This window comes from Podarcis pityusensis (genome assembly GCF_964106645.2).
Source record: "Podarcis pityusensis genome assembly, chromosome: 9".
In the NCBI taxonomy this organism is placed as follows: domain Eukaryota; kingdom Metazoa; phylum Chordata; class Lepidosauria; order Squamata; family Lacertidae; genus Podarcis; species Podarcis pityusensis.
This window is the reverse complement of record NC_138034.1, coordinates 19,812,558-19,833,138: the sequence shown is the minus strand read 5'-3', so window position 1 is coordinate 19,833,138 and position 20,581 is coordinate 19,812,558. Positions and strand designations below refer to the sequence as shown.

Sequence of the window (20,581 nt, the reverse complement as noted above, 5' to 3'; positions counted from 1 at the left end):
CAGGGCGGGGGAGGTTCTTAGCACATTGGCTGCTGTTTGCAAGAACCATGCCTGAGTTTATATGCACACAATGCATTGCCCTCGGCTGTACTTGAGGAACGCTTCCAACAGATTCCACACGAAAAACGCTTATGTCCCTGTGGAGATGGAAGTACCAAATTGGTGGCGCATGTACTTCTGGCTTGCACACTTTATAAAGACCTGAGGAATGAGGTTATCATCCCTCTTTTATTGTCCATTCTGGGTCAGCCCAGCCACTGCCACAGTGTCCTTTCTCTTGGCAGATCAAGATGAGCAGGTGACAGCAAAGGTTGCAAGGTTTTTAGCTGGGGCAATCAGAATAAGATCCACTATTTGACTATTGATTCAAAACCCTAAAATGTATTTTATATAATTGACTTTTTATTCTTTGTATATTGTGTTGTTGTTTTATTGCTATGGCCGAAGGCTGATGCAAATAAAGATTCATTCATTTGCACACTGTGATGGCCTGGGACTCGGGCTCGGACTCGGAACTAGAGGAGTCTCGGTCCGCACCGGATCCTCTGCCTCAGGCGGCATCTGAACCGAGTCTGGGGCCTGATTCTGAAGAGCCCCAGTCTGCATAGGTTCCTCTGCAATAAGCACCAGCTGGGCCGAGTCAGGGGCCGGAGCCTGCACTGGCTCCAGATGCGGGGATTACCTCATTGCCTTCAGCTGGGCAATCACTTATAGCCGCTCCACTACCAGTTGGGTCAGGAGAGGCTGAGGCGGCCTCTGGGTCTAGTCACCCACCGACGTCTCCTGAGCTGCAGAGACTCAGGTCTGAGAGAAGGAGAGACCTGAGTACTTGCAGGAGGAGTGCTCACCTTCAGGCGAGACAGGGAGGTGAGTCCCCGGGGGATCAGGACAGGCCGTTACCCCATCAGAGAGAAAAGGCTGCCAGACCCCGCCCCAGGTTGCGGGAGCAACATTGCTGCTTGCTGGAACCTGCCTGTTACCCTATGCCTGACCTAGCCTGGTTTCCTGTCTGGGCCCTGTTGGACTGACTCCTCGTGGAATCCTTGGATTCGGGACCGGACCTGGACTGCATTGCTTGGGTTAACCTCTGGGCCCAGCACACATGGCTGGAATAGAGTGTCTGTGGTTCATCCAGGAGGTTGTCTGGGCTCTCTTTACCTGGATGTGAGAATCTAGCCGGGGTAATTTTCCTGTACTATGCATATTTACACTGCCTCTCTTCTGTTGTAGTCTCTGTTCCTATATGGGGGACCCACAATTCAGTGGTAGAATACAAAGTTATGCTCTGCTTGCAGAAGGTCCCAGATTCCATCTCTGAGATCTCCAGAGGGTTCAGAATAGTTTCTGGCAGAGTACTACATGGCACTGTGGCTCCAAGGTTTTTCAGTCTAAGGCACAAGCTGGGTGTGTATCTTGTATCTTTCCTTTGCAACTTGGAGTTGGTGGGGATTTTTAGTGGTAAAATGGCCAAGTTCAAATCTTTACTAGTTAGCCAAGGGCTATCGATGGCACATAATAAATCACTGAGGAATGGCAAACAAACAAACAAAATATCTTCCTATCTTTCACACTGCGACAATGCAAATAAACACAACACAATTCAAAAAGGAAGTGAATTGCCACATGCATTTATAATTTAACTCGATACTCAATACCAGGCATGGCCAAACTTGGCCCTCCAGCTGTTTTGGGACTACAATTCCCATCATCCCTGAACACTGGTCCTGTTAGCTAGGGATGATGGAAGTTGTAATTCCAAAACAGCTGGAGGGTCAAGTTTGGCCATGCCTGCTCAATACTTAGAGCCAGTGTGGTGTAGTGGTTAAGAGCGGTAGTCTCGTAATCTGGGGAACCGGGTTCGCGTCTCCGCTCCTCCACATGCAGCTGCTGGGTGACCTTGGGCCAGTCATACTTCTTTGAAGTCTCTCAGCCCCACTCACCTCACAGAGTGTTTGTTGTGGGGGAGGAAGGGAAAGGAGAATGTTAGCCGCTTTGAGACTCCTTAAAGGGAGTGAAAGGCGGGATATCAAATCCAAACTTAGCCTGTAACTTGGCTAACAGAAAAAGACAGGGCAGGCTTTTATTTTATTTTTAAAGGCTGGCTGTAAGAGATGCATGTGCAGAGGGAACTGAGAGAAGATAGGTGTATGCTGGGCTTTTTTTCCAGCTGGAACTCGGTTCTGGCACCTCTCTGGTGGGTGCCATTGCCATTACAGTGGTACCTCTAGTTATGAACTTAATTTGTTCCGGAGGTCCGTTCTTAACCTGAAGCTGTTCTTAACTAGAGGCGTGCTTTTGCTAATGGGGCCTCTTGCTGCCTCTGTGCTGCCGGCACACGATTTCCGCTCTCATCCTGGGGCAAAGTTCTCAACTCGAGGTAACTCTTCCAGATTAGCGGAGTTTATAACCTGAGGTGTTTGTAACTCAAGGTACCACTGTGTAAGAGAACAAGGCAGGCGTTCATGGTATGTTCCAGCACCTCATTCTCTCGAAAAATAGTACTGGGAGTGTGACTTTATATTTCACCAGGGTACTCTAGTGACGAATTGTGTCTGCGTTCATTTTCTACATGCACACAAGGTCCTGGCACCGGCCTGAAGTAAAGATGGGCAGGTGGGCTTGGGTGATAGACCTGTTGCAGATGGGTAGGGTATAAATAATAAAATTATTATTATTAATGTTGGTTTGGTGTTGACAATTTGCGCATGGATCCTGCTGGTTCTAATGCCAAGCTTTTATATATAGAGAGATTTTTGTTTGCTTTTGCATTTCCAGAAGGAGACCCCCTTCCTTCTGTATTGGAGGGAAACTGGAGATGAAAGTCTCCCAGGCCTGCCCTGTCTCTGGTCCCCGATCAGGGATGCAGCTCGCAGAATCCTGGGCGCCTGGGATTGGCTCTCCCGCTTGGGGGCGAGGAGGAGGCAGCGGCCTGGGCATTGGCCTTTCCCCTCTGTCTGCTGCTGCTGCTGCTGCTGCTGCTGCAGCCGCCGCCGCTTTATTTTTAGCCGGCGGCTCAGCTCCGCTCAGCTGCTGTTGCAAGAGAGGAGGCTGGTGGGAGGAGACCAGGCAGATCTTCAGCCGGCTGCGAGGAGGAGGAGGAGCAGCGGGAGGAAGCCTGGCGCACCAGCCAAGCGCGCCCCGCATGCACGGAGCGGTGCCCTCTCCTCCCATCGCTGCTGGGGACGCACGGCGGCCGCTGGCTTCCCCCGCGCGGCCCCCGGGAGAGAGCCGAGAGCCGCCGGAGCCCAGGCTCCCTCCGTGCTGCGGCAGCGGGGGCGCAGCTCGCCTTTGCAGATGGCCAGTCCGGGCTCGGGGCTGCTGGAGGCGACGCAGCCTCCGGGGGACTCACCGGAGCCAGCATTGGCCGAAGCGCAGCAGTGGATCGAGGTAAACGGAGCGCCAGCAACCTCTCAGCTTCCTCCCCTTCGTGCATAGGGTCCTTTTGCTGTAGCTCTTCCCCCTCCCCACACCCACACCAAAAATTATCCCACTGCAGTGCCTTGGGCCACCGATCCGCGCGAGATTGGCAACCGGTTTGGGGAAGTGGGCGCAATTTTGCGCGCAAGGGTTCTCCATCTCTCTCTCTCTCTCTCTCTCTCTCTGGCTCTGGCAGTTTCCCCCTGATGGTGCAGAGTTGCCATCGCCTGCTGAAAAGACAGGACGTCGGTGAGGTTCATAAAGAACTGCTGCAGTAGCAGCAGCAGCAGGTTCAGTTCGCGGGGCGCATTTTTAGGCGGCTGGAGGGATGCGTCTCTCTCTCTCTCTCTCTCTCTCTCTCTCTCTCTCCTTCCTCCCTGTCCCCGCTCTTCCTCTTCCTCTGGTCGCCCTTCCTTGCAGTCTAATCTCTTAATCGCATTTCTTTCCCTCTCTGGGCAGAATGAAACGAAACGAGAGATGGTAAACAAGGGGAGCGCTCGGGAGAGAGCTCGCCTATCCTCTGGAGGAGCAGGAGGTCTTGGGGATTTCAGAGCAAAGAGCTGCTCTCCAGGTCTGGATGCTGAAAATGGGATAATCCAGACAGGTTCAAGTGCAGGAGGGGGCTGCGTTAGCGACAACTGAGGGCTGGGAGAACGTGGCCCACATCAAATAATCTCTGATAGTTTATACTGTTATAGTTCTGTTGTCCAGATCATTGTATAAATAGTGATTTCCCCCTCCTGCTCCTTGCAGGTAGCAGAATAATGCACTTATTTCACTTTGCACACCTGAGCGGAGAGTCGTATTTTTGACCACTGGGATTTGTCGTTAGTACATCCAATTATGGCCCTACAATGCGTGAACTATTGTTATCATTATCACTGTTATTATTAAAGGCGTGCACAAGCTTTAGGCCTTAACACGCTATTGGGGAAGGTGAATGATGCTTCCACTTTGGAACCATACAGAGTGGTTGGTTTTTTGTGTCCATACAAAGAGGCGGGAGTGAGACACTCTGAGAACATCAGTATCAACAAAAGGCGCTTCTTACAGACCGACTTTAGTGTTCCAACTGAGCCTTGGCTGCCTTCTTCCAGCAGAGGAGCAGAGTTCTGTGTAACCTGAAGGCTTGCGTACACACTAACTCAAGCCATATATAGCACCTCCACTCTCTGTGCCTGGGAAGACGAGAAATAGTTTGCCTATAAAAAGCATAAGAAATATTTGAATTGTTTGGTGTAGGCAAGGAAAGTGCATTTTTAGAGTAACCCGCCACTATTTTGAGGGTCACATTGCTGCTCACATGTAAGTTCAATATCAAAAGGGTGCATTGGGGAAGGGAGCTCACCTCCAACCATAGTTCCCCACGCACCATTGTCTTGGGTGCTTTTATTCCAGCCTAGCCCACTTCTGGAATTGCCCTCGGAGAAAAGTGAGAGGGCTTGTAAGCATTTGATTTCAGTGTGGATTAGAATCTGCCTATCTTCTCATTAAATCAGGGTCGTTCGCATGGCCCTCCCTTCAACCACCTGCAATTTTGCTCATTTCCACTCTCCAAATGTGGATTTTCCCAACCTGGGAATAATTCAACATGCGGTTCAAAATCTGACACCTAATTGTGCCACCTGGAGCAGCATCCACAATGCTCTAGTGTTATTACAGTCGTACCTTGGCTCTCAAAAGCTGCAAATTCGGAAGTGGCTGTTTGCGAACGTTCTTTGGAACCCGAACGTCTGTTGGGGCTTTTGCGGCTTCTGATTGGCACTTGTGGCTATTTCTTGATAGGCTTCTCCAGGCATGAGCACTGCCTAGATTTTTAAAATAGTGTTTAAACATTCTGATTCACAAAGCTAAGGAAAACCATGTAACACAGCAGCCTTTAGCTTATTTGTGTTGATCGGTAAAACGTTTTGCGATGCATTTTGTGGTTTTATATCTTGATTTTATTCTGTGAACTGCCCTGAGACCCCCGGGTATAGGGGGGTATATTAATAATAATAATAATAATAATGTCTCTGGAATTGCCAGCTTTGGGGAGCTTGGCATTTGGCCTCTCTCTCTCTCTCTTTTTTTGTCTTCCGCCTACATGTTTGGATTGTCCCACCTTCATGCAGTTTTTGCACACTACATTGGATGCTGGGAACAATGACAAAAAAGTACCTGAATAAATAGGAGCACCATGAAAATAAATCGCTTGCCATTTTCCCTTGCTATTTTTTTTTTTAAAGGGTGCACATGCACGTAAAGTTCTACCTTTGCACATGTCTTGTTTGTGCTCAAATGGAGGAAGAAGAAACAGCAAATTAGAGAGGAGAGTCAAAAGCACACTGTGGATTGCCCCATGCCCATGACTGTGGAGGGGAAACAGCAGTTTTGCAACCAAAGTTCAAGCGTGTATGGATTTCTAAGCTCAAACTGGAATGGGAAAACAGTGGATTTGCACCAATTTGAGCTTCCCGCTTCCCTTTCCTGCATATCTCTTTTGATGCTAAAACCAATAGTTAAAACATTACGTACATGCAACACCCTGTTCTTCTTTTAATGGGACAGATATGTGATCAAAGAAATGTGGCTGTTCTTCTTGCACATAATTTTGCCCTCAGTTCTTCTGATTTATTCCTTCCTGCGCATTGTAGCCATTCAAAATCCCTGGATCCTCAGTGCCAAATAAGAGAGGGATACAGTATTCTTTACCAGAAGGCATGTGGGTTTATTGTGTTGAGTGATTGAAGGGACTTGTCAGCCAGGTCTTCAAGAATGCAGGGGCTTTTAATTTCTTTGTTACAGTGTGACAGCTCCTTTTGTCACCAACTGATAAGAGGGGATGAGACAGGCTTACAGGTGGAGCCTAGGCTCAACTTTTGCCTGGGACTTCATTGAGTTCCATGGGACTTACTCCCAAGTAAGTTTGTACAGTACAGTGTTGCAGTTCGAGTCTTGCTGAAATTGGAACATGTGATCAGGCAAAATGAGCTCTAGATACAGTTTAGTTTAGATCAATTGTGGGCAACTAAAAAAAACCAAAACAAAAACTTGACCGAGCCAAATGAAAAATGAATGAAGAGTCACGCGAAACCTTAAAGGCTTAACTAATTTGTTATGGGAAATGTTTCACCCTGAACATACTCACTCCTTCACCAAAGTGACTTATTGGCTGTATTTGCATGTAATGCCATTTTGCATGGTGAGGATGAGACACATTGAGCACTGGGCTTGTCTTATCTCTGTTCCTTTTTCTTTCTCGAGCACAGCTTCCAGGAGATCGTAAGCTTCTGCTTTTTTCTTTTTAGATTAACCTCAGGTCGCCGTGTCCTCTGAACTCAGGTAAACCGTGGTTAACCTTAACCATGGCTTGTTGAAACAAGCCAGCTTAAAACCGCAGGTTAGTCTGGGTTGGGATGTTACATTGAGTTTTGAGGAATCCAAAACAGAAGCAAGAACTTCTGCACTCCTCACAGCCATGCTGGAGATGGGATTGTGTGAGTTTGCCTGGTGGAGAACCACTGGCCCGAAAGCCAAACCTGGTCTCCCAGCCTTCCCATTTGGCCAATGAGGCTGGTCTCCGAAAATGACACCCACCAGTCCTACACATGTCATCATATGTGATGTCAGGTGCGAGGCAGGCAGAGCTTTGGTTTCACGAAGCAGGACAGATCTTCCTGTGCATTGGCTGCTGTGCAGAAACCTGTCTGGTGCAACTAAATCCTGCAAAAAAGCAGGTTTGAATTATCCATGCATCAGTCAGGCAGTCCCAGGCCTTAAAAGGTTCCCCATCTGGCGCTAAACCGTGGTTTGGTGCTACTCACAAACCAGATGGTTATGTCACTTGGCAATGATGTCGGGGAGCTGAATTATTCAAAGTCGTATTAAATCTTGTTGTTGTTTAGTCATTTAGTCGTGTCTGACTCTTCGTGACCCCATGGACCAGAGCACGCCAGGCACTCCTGTCTTCCACTGCCTCCCGCAGTTTGGTCAGACTCATGTTTGTAGCTTCGAGAACACTGTCCAACCATCTCATCCTCTCGTCCCCTTCTCCTTGTGCCCTCCATCTTTCCCAACATCAGGGTCTTTTCCAGGAAGTCTTCTCTTCTCATGAGGTGGCCAAAGTATTGGAGCCTCAGCTTCATGATCTGTCCTTCCAGTGAGCATTCAGGCCTGATTTCATTAAGAATGGAGAGGTTTGATATTCTTGCAGTCCGTGGGATTCTTGAGAGTCTCCTCCAGCACCATAATTCAAAAGCATCAATTCTTCGGCGATCAGCCTTCTTTATGGTCCAGCTCTCACTTCCATACATCACTAGTGGGAAAACCATGGCTTTAGCTATACAGACCTTAAATCTTGGTGCTCGTAATTGTTTACGAGCCAGTGTGGTGTAGTGGTTAAGAGCGGTAGTCTCGTAATCTGGGGAACCGGGTTTGAGTCTCCGCTCCTCCACATGCAGCTGCTGGGTGACCTTGGGCTAGTCACACTTCTTTGAAGTCTCTCAGCCCCACTCACCTCACAGAGTGTTTGTTGTGGGGGAGGAAGGGAAAGGAGAATGTTAGCCGCTTTGAGACTCCTTAAAGGGAGTGAAAGGCGGGATATCAAATCCAAACTCTTCTTCTTCTTCTTCTTGTTTAGCGCTTTATTAGACGGCTATTTACGTTATTGTAAATGCTTATCTTTATTTTTTTTAGCTCTTTTGAGGAGTGAGAATTGCAAAACATGTGAAAAATATTTGGGCTTCTTGCTATTCATTTCTTTGCTTTATTTCATGCAGCCCAGGAGGTCTACAGACCCTTCATTTTTTAAGAAAGCAGCATGGGTTTAGACAAGATTCTAAAACGTCAAGTGTTACTTGAGGGTTGCATGCCTCCATCCACCCCCAAGATGAAACATAATAGTTAGCTGTAAAGTCCTAGTCTTAAAATAGCTATTAATCTAGTAACCACTGCACATGAGCTATCTTTCTATCAGAGTATTTATAGAGTTGTTTGCTACATCTCCAGCAAAAGTGGTCTAATAAACAGTGTGTGAGGTCCTGTAATAAAGTCTACATTCTCGTTTGGGTATAGACTTGCTTGTTAAGCTTCGACAAGTCAGTTTCTATAAGGGCCTCTCTAAACAATTGGTGTAATAAATCTGGTTTCTCATATCTGTTCAATAAACCTACCTCTCCTATCTCCCTGTTTGTTTCTGACATGTTTTATTTTCATGACACTTCAAACTGCAGGATTTTGTGTCACATATGGACAGGGCACCTGCCAAATACTTTGTGCGACATAAATTATCCAAGGATGCAATTCCTGAAGCCCTTACACCACATTACTACTACTACTACTACTACTACTACTACAGTACTTGTTAATCTAGTCCTCTAAGCAACATAAAGTATGTAGTGACAAAAACGTCAATGAAATGAATAGTAACATATCAAATTGGATAGAATACATAGCCACACTCATGCAAACACACAAAAAGAGCTAAAATAGCCATCCCAGTAAAAACAGAGTGCTCAAATATTGTCAGAGTTGAGACTAAAATTATGTTCACGAGATGTTGTAGTTGCCAGGTGGGCTTCTCGGGAGAGAGTTGCATGAGCTTTATTTTATTATTTGGTAGCTGTTCTCCTATTTTAAAAGTGCGTATCTAGCCAGATTTTTTGTTAAATGGCTAGATGGATGGGAGCAAAGCAAGTTTCCCCTTTATGTTCCGCGTAGATGGGAAATAATGGTGTAATTGAAGGGTGACTTGACTTGGTACAAAAGCATTTAATTGTGCTTGGGGCACTCTTTAATTGATTGCATTGAAATACCTGCTCTATACTGTAGTTGTAAATATTGTTGATTCACACACCCCTTCCTTTCTCCACTATTTACAGTATAGGTATTCCCACAAGTTGTTGACTCCACTTGGCTGCTGTCCTTGACTTACACACACACACACACACACACACACACACGCACACACACGCATGCTTCTAATTGCTGTCAAGCCTTGGTGGAAGGGAACCAATAGCAGGCTTTTTAACTGATAGATGGGGTAGAGATCTAAAAATGAATGAATGAATGAAAGACACCTGCTGTTCATTGCAATTGATCGATGAGATTGGAATTCAGATATACCATTATTGAAGATCTGAGAAAATGCCAGCGTCTGTGGACTTTTGGGTGAATGTTAACCTGAGAGCATTGGAGACATGAGCAAATTGCAAAGTTTTTTTTGGCTGAAGGAGATAAAATGGGGGGGGGGGCTTGGGAGAGCAGAGATGGGGAGGCACTGGAGTAATCTGATGCAAATAAAATGGACTGACGAGAATGGTATTTATTTATTCTAAAGCATTTTTTGAGGTTTCCCAAGTATTGGGGCAGGGGGGTGGGGGGAGCTGGTAGGAACAGGATGGGAAGGAACATGAACTGGATTATAATCTTGTTTCAATTGGTTTAAAGTTCTTTTTTTGTTTTAAACCTTGAGATGAAATATTCACACTGGGCATTCAAGATTGTGTGGTGTAAGAATGGCAAAAGAAGAAGAGGAAGGTGTGACTTCTACATTTTGTCCTGAAGTTGCTGAAAGGCAGTTTGAGAATTTGGGCAATTTCCATTAGAAATTGATAATTTAGGATTTATGCATCAACTTCAGCAAAGTTATACTATTTTGAGCCACATGAGCACGTCATGTGCAAGTGTTTTTAATTCATTTTCATTGTGGAAAATTAAAATAAAAAAGTCTTCTTTTTTTGTAGGTCTCTCTTACAGTGGTACCTCGGGTTAAGTACTTAATTCCTTCTGGAGGTCTGTTCTTAACCTGAAGCACCACCTTAGCTAATGGGGCCTCCTGCTGCTGCCGCGCCGCCGGAGCCCGATTTCTGTTCTTATCCTGAAGCAAAGTTCTTAACCTGAAGCACTATTTCCGGGGTAGTGGAGTGTGTAACCTGAAGCGTATGTAACCTGAAGCGTATGTAACCTGAGGTACCACTGTATTTGATTCTGTTAGTCACAGGTGTTTATTTCTCAGGGGCTGCCAACCAATAATTAACACTGTCAGAATTTGAATTTGTTACGGGCTCTGACAGGTCAACAACCTTGGCTTTTCCACTGCAGAAGTGTGGCATGGAACACAACCGTTCATATACCTATTTATTAATCAGGTTTTTAAAAGCCAACTTCAGTTCAGTGCAAAGATCACCAGAGCAGTTTACAGTAAGAACAACCAATTGCAACAATTCAATTAAACTATAAAATCACAAGTGATTTGGCACAATAAAAGCAGCAGGAAAAATCAGACAAGAAGTTGTGCAGATTACAAAAGATTGACAAAAATAAATAAATTATGAACACAATTTCACAGGGCGCCATTTCAAAGGCAGTCCTTTTGTTACTCCTGAGATCCACGGATAAAAGGTGGTATACAAATTTAATGGATGATGAAGATAATAAACCACCTCACCTCTGATGACAGCAATACCTGGAGAAGCACCTCTGTAACTGATTGCAGTGCATGGGGGTCAGATTGATGTAAAAGCAGACATTCATTTCAGGTATGCTGGACCCGTCTTGCAGGGCTTTGAAGGGAGAAATGAACTTGCATTTAAATGTGAGCTATGGGCTGGAGTTCTGGGGTCACAGTTCAATCTGCAGACTTCCTCCTCCAAAGGCTGTGTCAATTCATATGCCAAATGTTGGGCTTTAAAAATCTATGCTGACCTGATTTACTGGACAGATACACATTCCTTCTACTCTGTTGTATGAATCGGCCACCATCACTAATAGGATACTTCTTTGCAGTGCCCAGTTTGCACGATCCATTTGCCATATTTATTTGGTTCAGGACAAGTCTTGGGTCTTGCATTTTTAAAAATTGTGCTTTTTTTTGTTTTGCTATCTACCTTGGGCTATAAAGGAATGGGGTGTGTATGTGTGTGCACACACATACAGTGGTACCTCGGGTTACATACGCTTCAGGTTACATACGCTTCAGGTTACAGACTCTGCTAACCCAGAAATAGTACCTCGGGTTAAGAACTTTGCTTCAGGATGAGAACAGAAATCGTGCTCCGGCAGCGCGGCAGCAGCAGGAGGCCCCATTAGCTAAAATGGTGCTTCAGGTTAAGAACAGTTTCAGGTTAAGAACAGACCTCCAGAACGAATTAAGTACTTAACCCGAGGTACCACTGTATTTAAATGAATGAAGGAATGGTGTAGAAAGTGAAAGAAGCTCAGCAAATGGGTCATATGGATTGGCCCATATGACTTGGCTGTCCAGCAATGCTTGCTAGCCCTTGCTGGGGATGGTATCAGTTCTCCAGTAGCACTATAGCAGTCCTTACAGATGCCCCTAGACCAAACACTAGCAAACTGGTAGGTTTGCTGCATTCCACATTGTGTTAAGGAACCCCAACATGATAATTGGTAGCCCCATAAATGGTTCTGGCATCAGTGTAAGCAAGCATTTGGCTTATACCTGTCCCTCCCAATAAATAGAGTATTACATATATGTAATACTAGGTCCAGCTTTCTGAAGGTTCTGCTTTTGTGGCTTTCTTTTGATGCGGGATGCTTAATTTGGGCAGGGCCTAGAAAAATGTGAATGTGTGGACTGATCATATTCTAGGTTGGAGCGGAGGTGCGGGTCTAAGGCTCTCTTTTGATCCTCACAAGATCTAAATCATTGACACTGGAACCATGTATGGCATCATCAGGTTGGTTAAGATCTTTCTAAGGCACATGCTCTCATGTACATCCTTCATTTCAACAAAATGAAACAGGGTCTGTTTCTTGAATGCATGATCTACACCAGGCATGGGCAAACTCCAGCCCTCTAGATGTCTGGGACTACGATTCCCATCATCCCTAGCTAACAGGACCAGTAGTCAGGGATGATGGGAATTGTAGTCCCAAACATCTGGAGGGCCGGAGTTTGCCCATGCCTGGTCTACACCAACCTTCCCCAACCGCTGCCTTCCAGATCTTGTGGACTCCCAACTTGAACCGTGTTGGCTGGGGCTGATGGAAGTTGTAGTCCAAATATCTGGAAGTCATCAGGAAGGCTGACGCAGGCCATGTGCTGAGGAAACAGACTTTCCATTGTTGTTAAAATGTAAGATTTACACAGTCTACATAATCAAGTCGGGTTTATCCAATCTATCTTTCAACTGTGTGCACTCGACTCACAATATTGTGAAGCACCCGGCCTTCCAATACTCTGGTGCTTGTTTGTGCCATCTACAAGACAGATGTGGTTCAGTCCAGACAAGTGCCATTTGCAAGGCCATCTTAACCGTGGGCAGCGTTTGAAATTCACCCAGGTGCCAGGATGGTGGCTGATGTCTCCATCATCTGGAGGTCCATGCCTGGAGATCCTTGGATCTTGCCTCTTTTCACACACTAACGACACCTCAGAACGAATTTCTGGAACCAAAAAGTCGTCTTGAAAAATACAATTTTCAAGTTGTCTGGCCCACAAATGGCAAACAGGCATTCCATTTGGCAGCTGCAATCCTGGTATAAGGAGCCATTTGGAGCCCAGTTTATATCTCTTTGAGTTCCTAACACTGACTATCGGATGTGAGGGGTTTGGTTTTTGAGTGGCTATTTCTTTTCAGCATACATTCAACATGGTCTCTTTGTGTGGTGAATCAGGAAACTGTAACAAAAGCCAACTCTTCTAACACAATGTTAAGGCATTATTTTCATTTGCTGATTACGGCTGCATTAGGAAACACTTAATTCAGGCCACAATAACCCATTTAGACTTTGCACAAGTGTTAGGCAGCAACAACGGAAAACCAGTTTGTTGCCATTTGTTGCTTTAGCAACATGTATGTTTTGCTGCTGATATATAAATTAGAAAGGGCCTTCCTTGTAACAAGTAGACTTTAAAATAACAGCGCCGGCAGGGTGAGGCGTTTCTTTTACTGCAGCCTGCATTATTGAAAGGACAGTATGTATCTCCTTTCAATTAATGCATCTCCATTTCACAGAAGGAATATACTGGCCGTGTAAAAGTATAGTGGGGTTTTTAAAAAACAAAATCACCAATCTCGTTTCATGTATTTGGGACATGATTCTGCAACAGGGGGATTTCCTGTCCAAGCAAATCCCAGCTTCAAAAGAAGGATTAATTTTGTCCCTCGCACTCCAGTTAATTTTTAGCCCTCTAGGTGCTGAAATGTCCATTTCAGCTCCCTCTCTGCCTTGCAGGTTTGATGTAAAGAATTGCTTAAGGTGAAGCGTAGCTGCCCCTTCTCCCCTGAATCAGGGGCTGTTATAGAAACCCTCGGGATGTGGGTGGCGCTGTGGGTTAAACCACAGAGCCTACGACTTGTTGATCAGAAGGTCGGTGGTTTGAATCCCCGCAACGGGGTGAGCTCCCATTGCTCGGTCCCTGCTCCTGCCAACCTAGCAGTTCGAAAGCATGTCAGAGTGCAAGTAGATAAATAGGTACCGCTCCAGCGGGAAGGTAAACAGCATTTCCGTGCGCTGCTCTGGTTCGCCAGAAGCGGCTTAGTCATGCTGGCCACATGACCCGGAAGCTGTACGCGGCTCCCTCGGCCAATAAAGCGAGATGAGCTCCGCAACCCCAGAGTCGGTCACGACTGGACCTAATGGTCAGGGTTCCCTTTACCTTTATAGAAACCCTATCCACAGACGTTGCTCCTAAGCCACAAGGAAAAAAGAACTGGGCTGGCCCCCACCACTCTTAAAAGTGACAAGGGTCATGAGGAAGAGGCACTTCCAAAGGCAAGCTGCTCTCAGTAGCATCCTGTAACTTTGAAATGTTAATTTTGGCAGAATGAAGGTTTTTTTAAATTAAAAAAAATTAGACTATCATGACTTGAAACAACATCTGCAAAAACAGTTATTTGGGTCACAGATTTATAGGAAGATAATACAGCAATAAAATCGCATCTGAGGCCTGATAAATTCCTTGAGGCTATTGTTATAGCACACAAATGGCACTTCCCTTTTTTGCCTTATTGTCACACCGTATCCTTGTTGTCAGAACGTCTGTTATGATTTTGTTAGCCTGACAGAAGGCTTTCCCATCGGTGTGCATTCCTTAGAAACTTTGCCAGGTCACAAGAATGTATCCTTAATACAATAGCTTCAAGCGAGCAAGTCCTATTTTCCCCTTTTACCTCCACATTCCCCATTTAAGATTGCTTTCCCTAGAGACAGATATTGACCGAAAAAGCAATCGCCTGAAGAAGGAATAATCAGGTATGTGCTTTCGTAGAAGTAACTCCCAAGTTGCAAGGTTGAGATGTGCAAATTTTCATACATGGATGGTGCTTCCATATTCAGGCGATGAAGGCAAACAAACCCCATGTTGATAATAGCTGGTAATTTAATGTGAGTGTCATTTAAAAGGGACACTTTTAGTTTGAAGTGGCCCTTCCTAGAAGATCATTATAGAAGTAGCTTCTTTTTGTATATCTGTAAACTGAATAAAAGAAGCAAGAAAGATAATATTGCTGAAACATCACAAGTAGCTGGAAATTTTGTGTTCTCCACTGTTATACAGAAATTAAAGTATTGGCTTCCCACATAGAACAGGATAGGAAAGTATGTATGTAAATACATTAATATGTACTGAGTCTTTTTCACAAGAGTTGTTAAATGCAGCTGTTTTTGGAGGGGGGCATTGATTCTGTAAAGGTGGCAGAGCAAAGGATTTCAGAGAAATGAATGTGAGAATTCAAATGTAGACCTATCTTTATCCTGTGGTCAAATCCACTTTTCACTAAGTTCATCAAATTCTTTTGCTAATAATCTAGGTGACCACAATGGTGATAAAGAGTTGATAGATGTGGTAGTCTGATGTATTCTGCTTGGTTTATAGTTGTACAGCAGTACCTTGGTTTTCGAACGTAATCCGTTCCGGAAGACCGTTTGAGTTCTGAAACGTTCAAAAACTGAAAACTCAATATGGAAGCCTCAATATGGAAAACTCAGTACGGAAGCCGCGTGGCATGTTCAACTTCCGAGGCGTGTTCGAAAACTGAAGCATTTGCTTCTGGGTTTACGGCGTTCGAAAACCGAAATGTTTGTCAACGGAGACGTTCAAAAACTGAGGTACCACTGTATATGGATATAAACTAAGCTCTGCTCAGAGTTGAACAACTGAAATCTTAAGTTCATTTACTTCAGTGGGTCTACTCTGCAAATGACCAACAGTGGATATCATCCTGTATATCGAAATGGCATTACTGCACTAGCTGCTTTTGGGTTCAAATGAAAGGACTGTTTTTAACCTATGAAGCTTTATATCTTATAGAACACATCTCCTGGATCATAAGGTACTCCTCTGAGGTGCTTCTTCAGATACCTCCTTTGAGAGTGGCTTGGACAGTGGCAACAGGAAAGGTTCTTTTTGGTTGTGGCCCCCCTTCGGAATGAGGCTTTTCAGGTGAAAGTGCTGATGTCCTTTCGTTGCTAGGTTTAGACTTCCCTCTTCTCCTGAGCATTTGATGGAATATGATTCAGCTCTGTCAGGGCTTTAAGTTGCTGCCTCTCTGGGCTATTTGTCCGTTTTTCTGTGGAGCTAGTGTTTATGCATTGATTTATTGTTAAATTCTGATGGCGGTTGCTTCTAGCTGTTGTAAGTTGCCTAGAGACTGTGTCCTGTGTTAGGCGACCGACAAACGAAATTATCGAAGGCAATGGTGACGTAAGCATGTGATTAAGCACAATTCATTACACGGTTGCCTAAGTCCCCCAGTGTCAATGAACATTAAACAGGTGTTGGCAAAAATATTTGGCCTTGAGTCCACACCATCATTCGCTGGTCTCTGTGGAAAAACTTCTGTTGACTTCATGGCGTCATGAGCCACAATCCGGCATAGAGTTAAGCACTCTTAAGCCCAACTGACTACAATGGGACTCAAATGTACATAACTCTCACTGGATTGTGGCCATGTCCTTTGTATTTGGCAGCGGAGCAGGGGTCATGACCTAGACAGTAGTCACAAGTCAAGGCATTGACCATTGGAAGATTCTATTTTAAAACTGGCATAATCACCCATAAGTAAACTTCACATGAGTAAAGCTGAAGTTTTACCCTCCCTGTCCCACTGTAGGAATTGGACAAAGTTGTTGCAATTCTGTTTTGGGCAGTTCTGAGATCTTTCATCTTGTAACAGGGTGGATAGATGAAATTAAAATAAAATTAAAAGTAGGATTTTAAAGCTCAGGTGGATTTCCCCCCACAAAGTTTCTCTTTTTAAAATAACTCGGTTTAAAACGGAACCTAAACTTAATGCAAGCATGTAAGTTCTCAAAACAGAATTTATTGTTCTCTTTTGAACTCACGGAAGGCTATTTTTCTTTGTAAGTAAAGAACGATGGTAAAACAGTATCCCTGATCATCATATGGCACAATAGTTCATGTCCTAAGCTTATAGCTTGGTTCTGAATGAGCTACTTCATGCGTTACATACTGTAAGTAACAGGTGCAAGCTCCAGGTTCAGCAGTTTGCAAGCTGTTGTGTTTGAGGCAGGTGCAGATGTTGGTTTTTCATTGGGTACACAATAACTAAAGATGGTGCTGTGAGCTTACTTGGAGGAGAGTTGGAACACCCATATTGCAGCGGTTCTTTTAACAAGGCTCTTGAGATGTTCAATTTGTGTTTGATTTTATTTCTTTATCAGTGGTGTTTTTAAGTTAGGTTTCTAAGTTGCACATTGTGTTTTAGAAATAAATAAATATATAATAAATAAATAAGTAAATAAGTAAGTAAGTAAGTAAGTAAGTAAGTAAGTACAAGGTTTTACTTGCCCTAAGTGCTTGGGATAAAGAAATCTTTCAGTGCAGTCACAACTTTAGTTTGTGCATCTTCTCCTTGAGAATGCGAAAGGCGAAAGCTGCATTAATGGTTGTAGACAGGGACAGGTGGGTAGAAAAATGCCAGCCGTGTCATTCCGCCTATAATAACCATCCGGCAGAGATCAACCACACCTCCAAAGGAAAATAATCCTTGCCTTCTTAATATAGTCACTTTCCAGGCTGCTTTTCTATTCTAGATGCTGTGTTTTTCCCGGGTGAATTGTGCAACATCCATTTTATCGGTTCAGTTGTGCAGTTGCTTCAGTTATGCACTCCTTCCAACTGTAGCTTATGGAAGGTGGTAAGTCTGGCCAAAACAAGCTCAAGTTCTGTGTGTTCTTGTGGTTGGTGGCACTGGTTCTGTCAGCATCATGAGCAACAACTCGTGGCCTTCTCGGTAGTGGCGCCCTCCCTGTGGAACACCCTCCCTTCAGATGTCAAGGAGATAAAGAACTACACAACTTTTAAAAGACATCTGAAGACAGCCCTGTATTGGGAAGTTTTAAATGCTTGATGCGTTACTATTTTTATATATATGCTGTAAGCATATGGGAAACCCGGCCAGATGGGCAGGGGGGAGTAAATAATAAAATTCTTCTTCTTCTGCAGACAGTTTTTCCGGGTCATGTGGCCAGCATGACTAAGCCGCTTCTGGCGAAACCAGATCAGCACACGGAAACGCCGTTTACCTTCCCGCCGGAGCGGTGCCTATTTATCTACTTGCACTTTGATGTGCTTTCGAACTGCTAGGTTGGCAGGAGCAGGGACCGAGCAACGGGAGCTCACCCCGTCTTGGGGATTCGAACTGCCGACCTTCTGATCGGCAAGCCCTAGGCTCAGTGGTTTAGACCTCAGTGCCACCCACATCATTTTATTAGGTCATAATAAAATTTGATTGACATATATGTATATATTGTATCCCAGGACTCTTGCAATTTTTTTCCTGAGATGTTGAAAGGTCTGCCATTTAACCCGTGATGATGCTCACCATCTTGGATACAAATATAAATTGGTTAAATTAATCTTTGGCTCCACATGATTGTCAGGGTTAAAATCTGAGGCTAATGAAATATAAAAGATTGAATGGTGTATCTGGTAAATATAAACGTATAATCTATTTGTAATCTTCCTTGAAAATGACCTGATGATGAGAAACAGAGACTCTATATATAAGCAAGCTGTGAGCTTGCTTGGCCTCCATCCACTAGGGACTAACTTGTTCCATTGATTCAGGACGTTGGCTGCAGTTCTGTGCGTATTTGACTTAGGAGTGAGATCTGCTGAATTCATTGGGACTTACTTCTGAATATGCGTAGGAATGGACTGTGTGTAACATAACTTGGGCTGGATTTGATGCATATAAGTTTGGTTCGACATCAAGAACGAGTACACAATTATATTATTTTAAATATCATCTTCCCCAGACAGGCATAGAATGTGATCACAAAGAAGTATCACCATTACATGCTAAATACTACCACCGATCGTGATCCCTGTGATCTTTCCTAAGCAGTCCCTACAAAATTATGTTTAGCATTAGTTCCAGTTCAGTTCAGTCAATGGTTATGTTTTTAGAAAGAGTTCCTCAGAATAAAAATGAACCCAGTACAAGTTCTGCTCACAAGTTAAGAAATCACAAGCGTTGGCGTCAATTAAGTAAATGGTGAATTTGAAAATAGCTCGCAAATTAAAAAAAATCACAAATACTGTTAGGAAGAAGGCTTTGCTTCCTCAGGAAGCTTGCATTTCCTTACAATAACACATCTGTTTTATGGTGCTCTGTCATACTGCTTGTGATAAAATCAAGGTAATTTATGCGAAAGCATTATATATTCAAATCTTTCCTTTAAAAAAAAAGGCTACTAGGCGGTCAGCTATATGACTGAATTCTGGGTTTTACCAGAAGGAGGGCCCTTAGTTAAGAGGTTGAGACTTTCCAAAGTGCTCATACATGGTAGGTTTTTGCAGTGATGAATATCTTGTGGTGTGATAACAGTAATATTTAATTTGAAAGAAGAAGGTATGACTAAGAATTGCCCTAGATTCCAAAGAAAAAGATGCTTCCTACCTGTGGGGGAAAATACTCATTCATGGTCATGTTTTCCATTTTACTATCCTGTTTTAAAAATAACACTTCCCTGCTTGATAGCTTTTACTAGTCTGCACATGCTAGAAGGCATTACAGTAGTGGAAGTATCAATTCTTCCTTCTTAAAATTCAGATAGAATTAAATCATTGACCTATAAACGAGAGCAGTTCTTTATTTCACTCTCGTTGGATTTCAAATTGCGATTTTAAAAGAAATTATAGCAATGCTTGGTAGCGCGTGAGCTAGCAGTCAAAATGTGCAGGAGAGCAAAGACGAAGAAGGGAAATGAGAAACAACAGGGTGACTTAAAAATAATAATTTTACAATAATATAAAACAGAAATTTGAATACTGAAGCATTCCTTACTTGTACAAGTTGGCATACAGTCCACTTGCCAAAGGTTCATCATACCAACTAAGATCTTTATAGTTCATCCCGCAAAAGTGTATTTTTGACCCACTCACTGTTTTTTTGTTTCTTTGTTGACGGGCTCTTTCTTCACTGTGAGCTGTAGTCATGAACATACCATAGTTTGGCTGACTGTGTTGTACAAATTAGGCCACTAACGCGTACCCTTCATTGATCAAATTGAAACTGCCCATGCTGACACTCCTTCTGACAGTTTATTCAGAATTTCTCTCCTTTATTGCAGCCGTGCAACCTCTGATCTTCTAGAAACTTATTCTTGAACCACATCTGAGTTAAAGAAAAAGGTGTTTTGGTTCAGATGCTGTGGCTTTCATGTATCTTACCTCCTTTTTAAAAAGGATGTGTAATTTCACCACAATAAACAAGTCCTGTTGATGTGAAGTTGTGTGTGCTGCAAGAATGGTCTTCATTTTTTCAACATAAACAAATTATTGCTACAATGTTGTGGGTTGTATGGTGCTTGGCTTCTTCTCTTAATTTTCCTGGCTTTATTCATCCATTTTTTAAATAATCAGAAACTAAATTAAATGTAATCCATGTGATCTGGAAATAGAATAAAAGGTCTGATTTAAGCAAACGATCACACATGCTAATAATTTTTTTTGCCAATATGTTGATTCATGGAAAAAGCTACGAGCAAACATTGTGGAAACAAATTCTTTTCCGAAAAAAACCCTTATATCAAGAAGTCAACAGGATTGTATTGGGATTAATCGGAGTAACAGCAAAGTTTTTAAACTCCTCTCTCAAATTTTAGAAAGGAGGTGGAAATTTCAGGTGCAATATGCATAATTAGACTTGAAACTTCACAATACGCTGGATTTAACTTATAATGCTGT

The 20,581-nt window shown here is 43.7% G+C and overlaps 1 protein-coding gene across 10 annotated transcripts in view; it reads left to right on the top strand.

Moving 5' to 3' along the window:
- Positions 1-3,013: 3,013 nt before the first annotated feature.
- LIMCH1 (LIM and calponin homology domains 1) overlaps positions 3,014-20,581 on the top strand; it is a 220,987-nt gene continuing 203,419 nt past the window's right edge. For 3 of the 10 annotated variants that reach the window (XM_081019765.1, XM_081019764.1, XM_081019760.1), the window contains exon 1: positions 3,017-3,387. In XM_081019765.1, coding sequence (XP_080875891.1) covers positions 3,295-3,387 — 93 coding nt within the window. In that variant the 5' untranslated portion in view covers positions 3,017-3,294. Of the gene's footprint in view, positions 3,388-20,581 lie in introns of all 10 variants that reach the window. The other 7 variants (XM_081019767.1, XM_081019763.1, XM_081019769.1 and 4 more) reach the window with 5 other exon arrangements.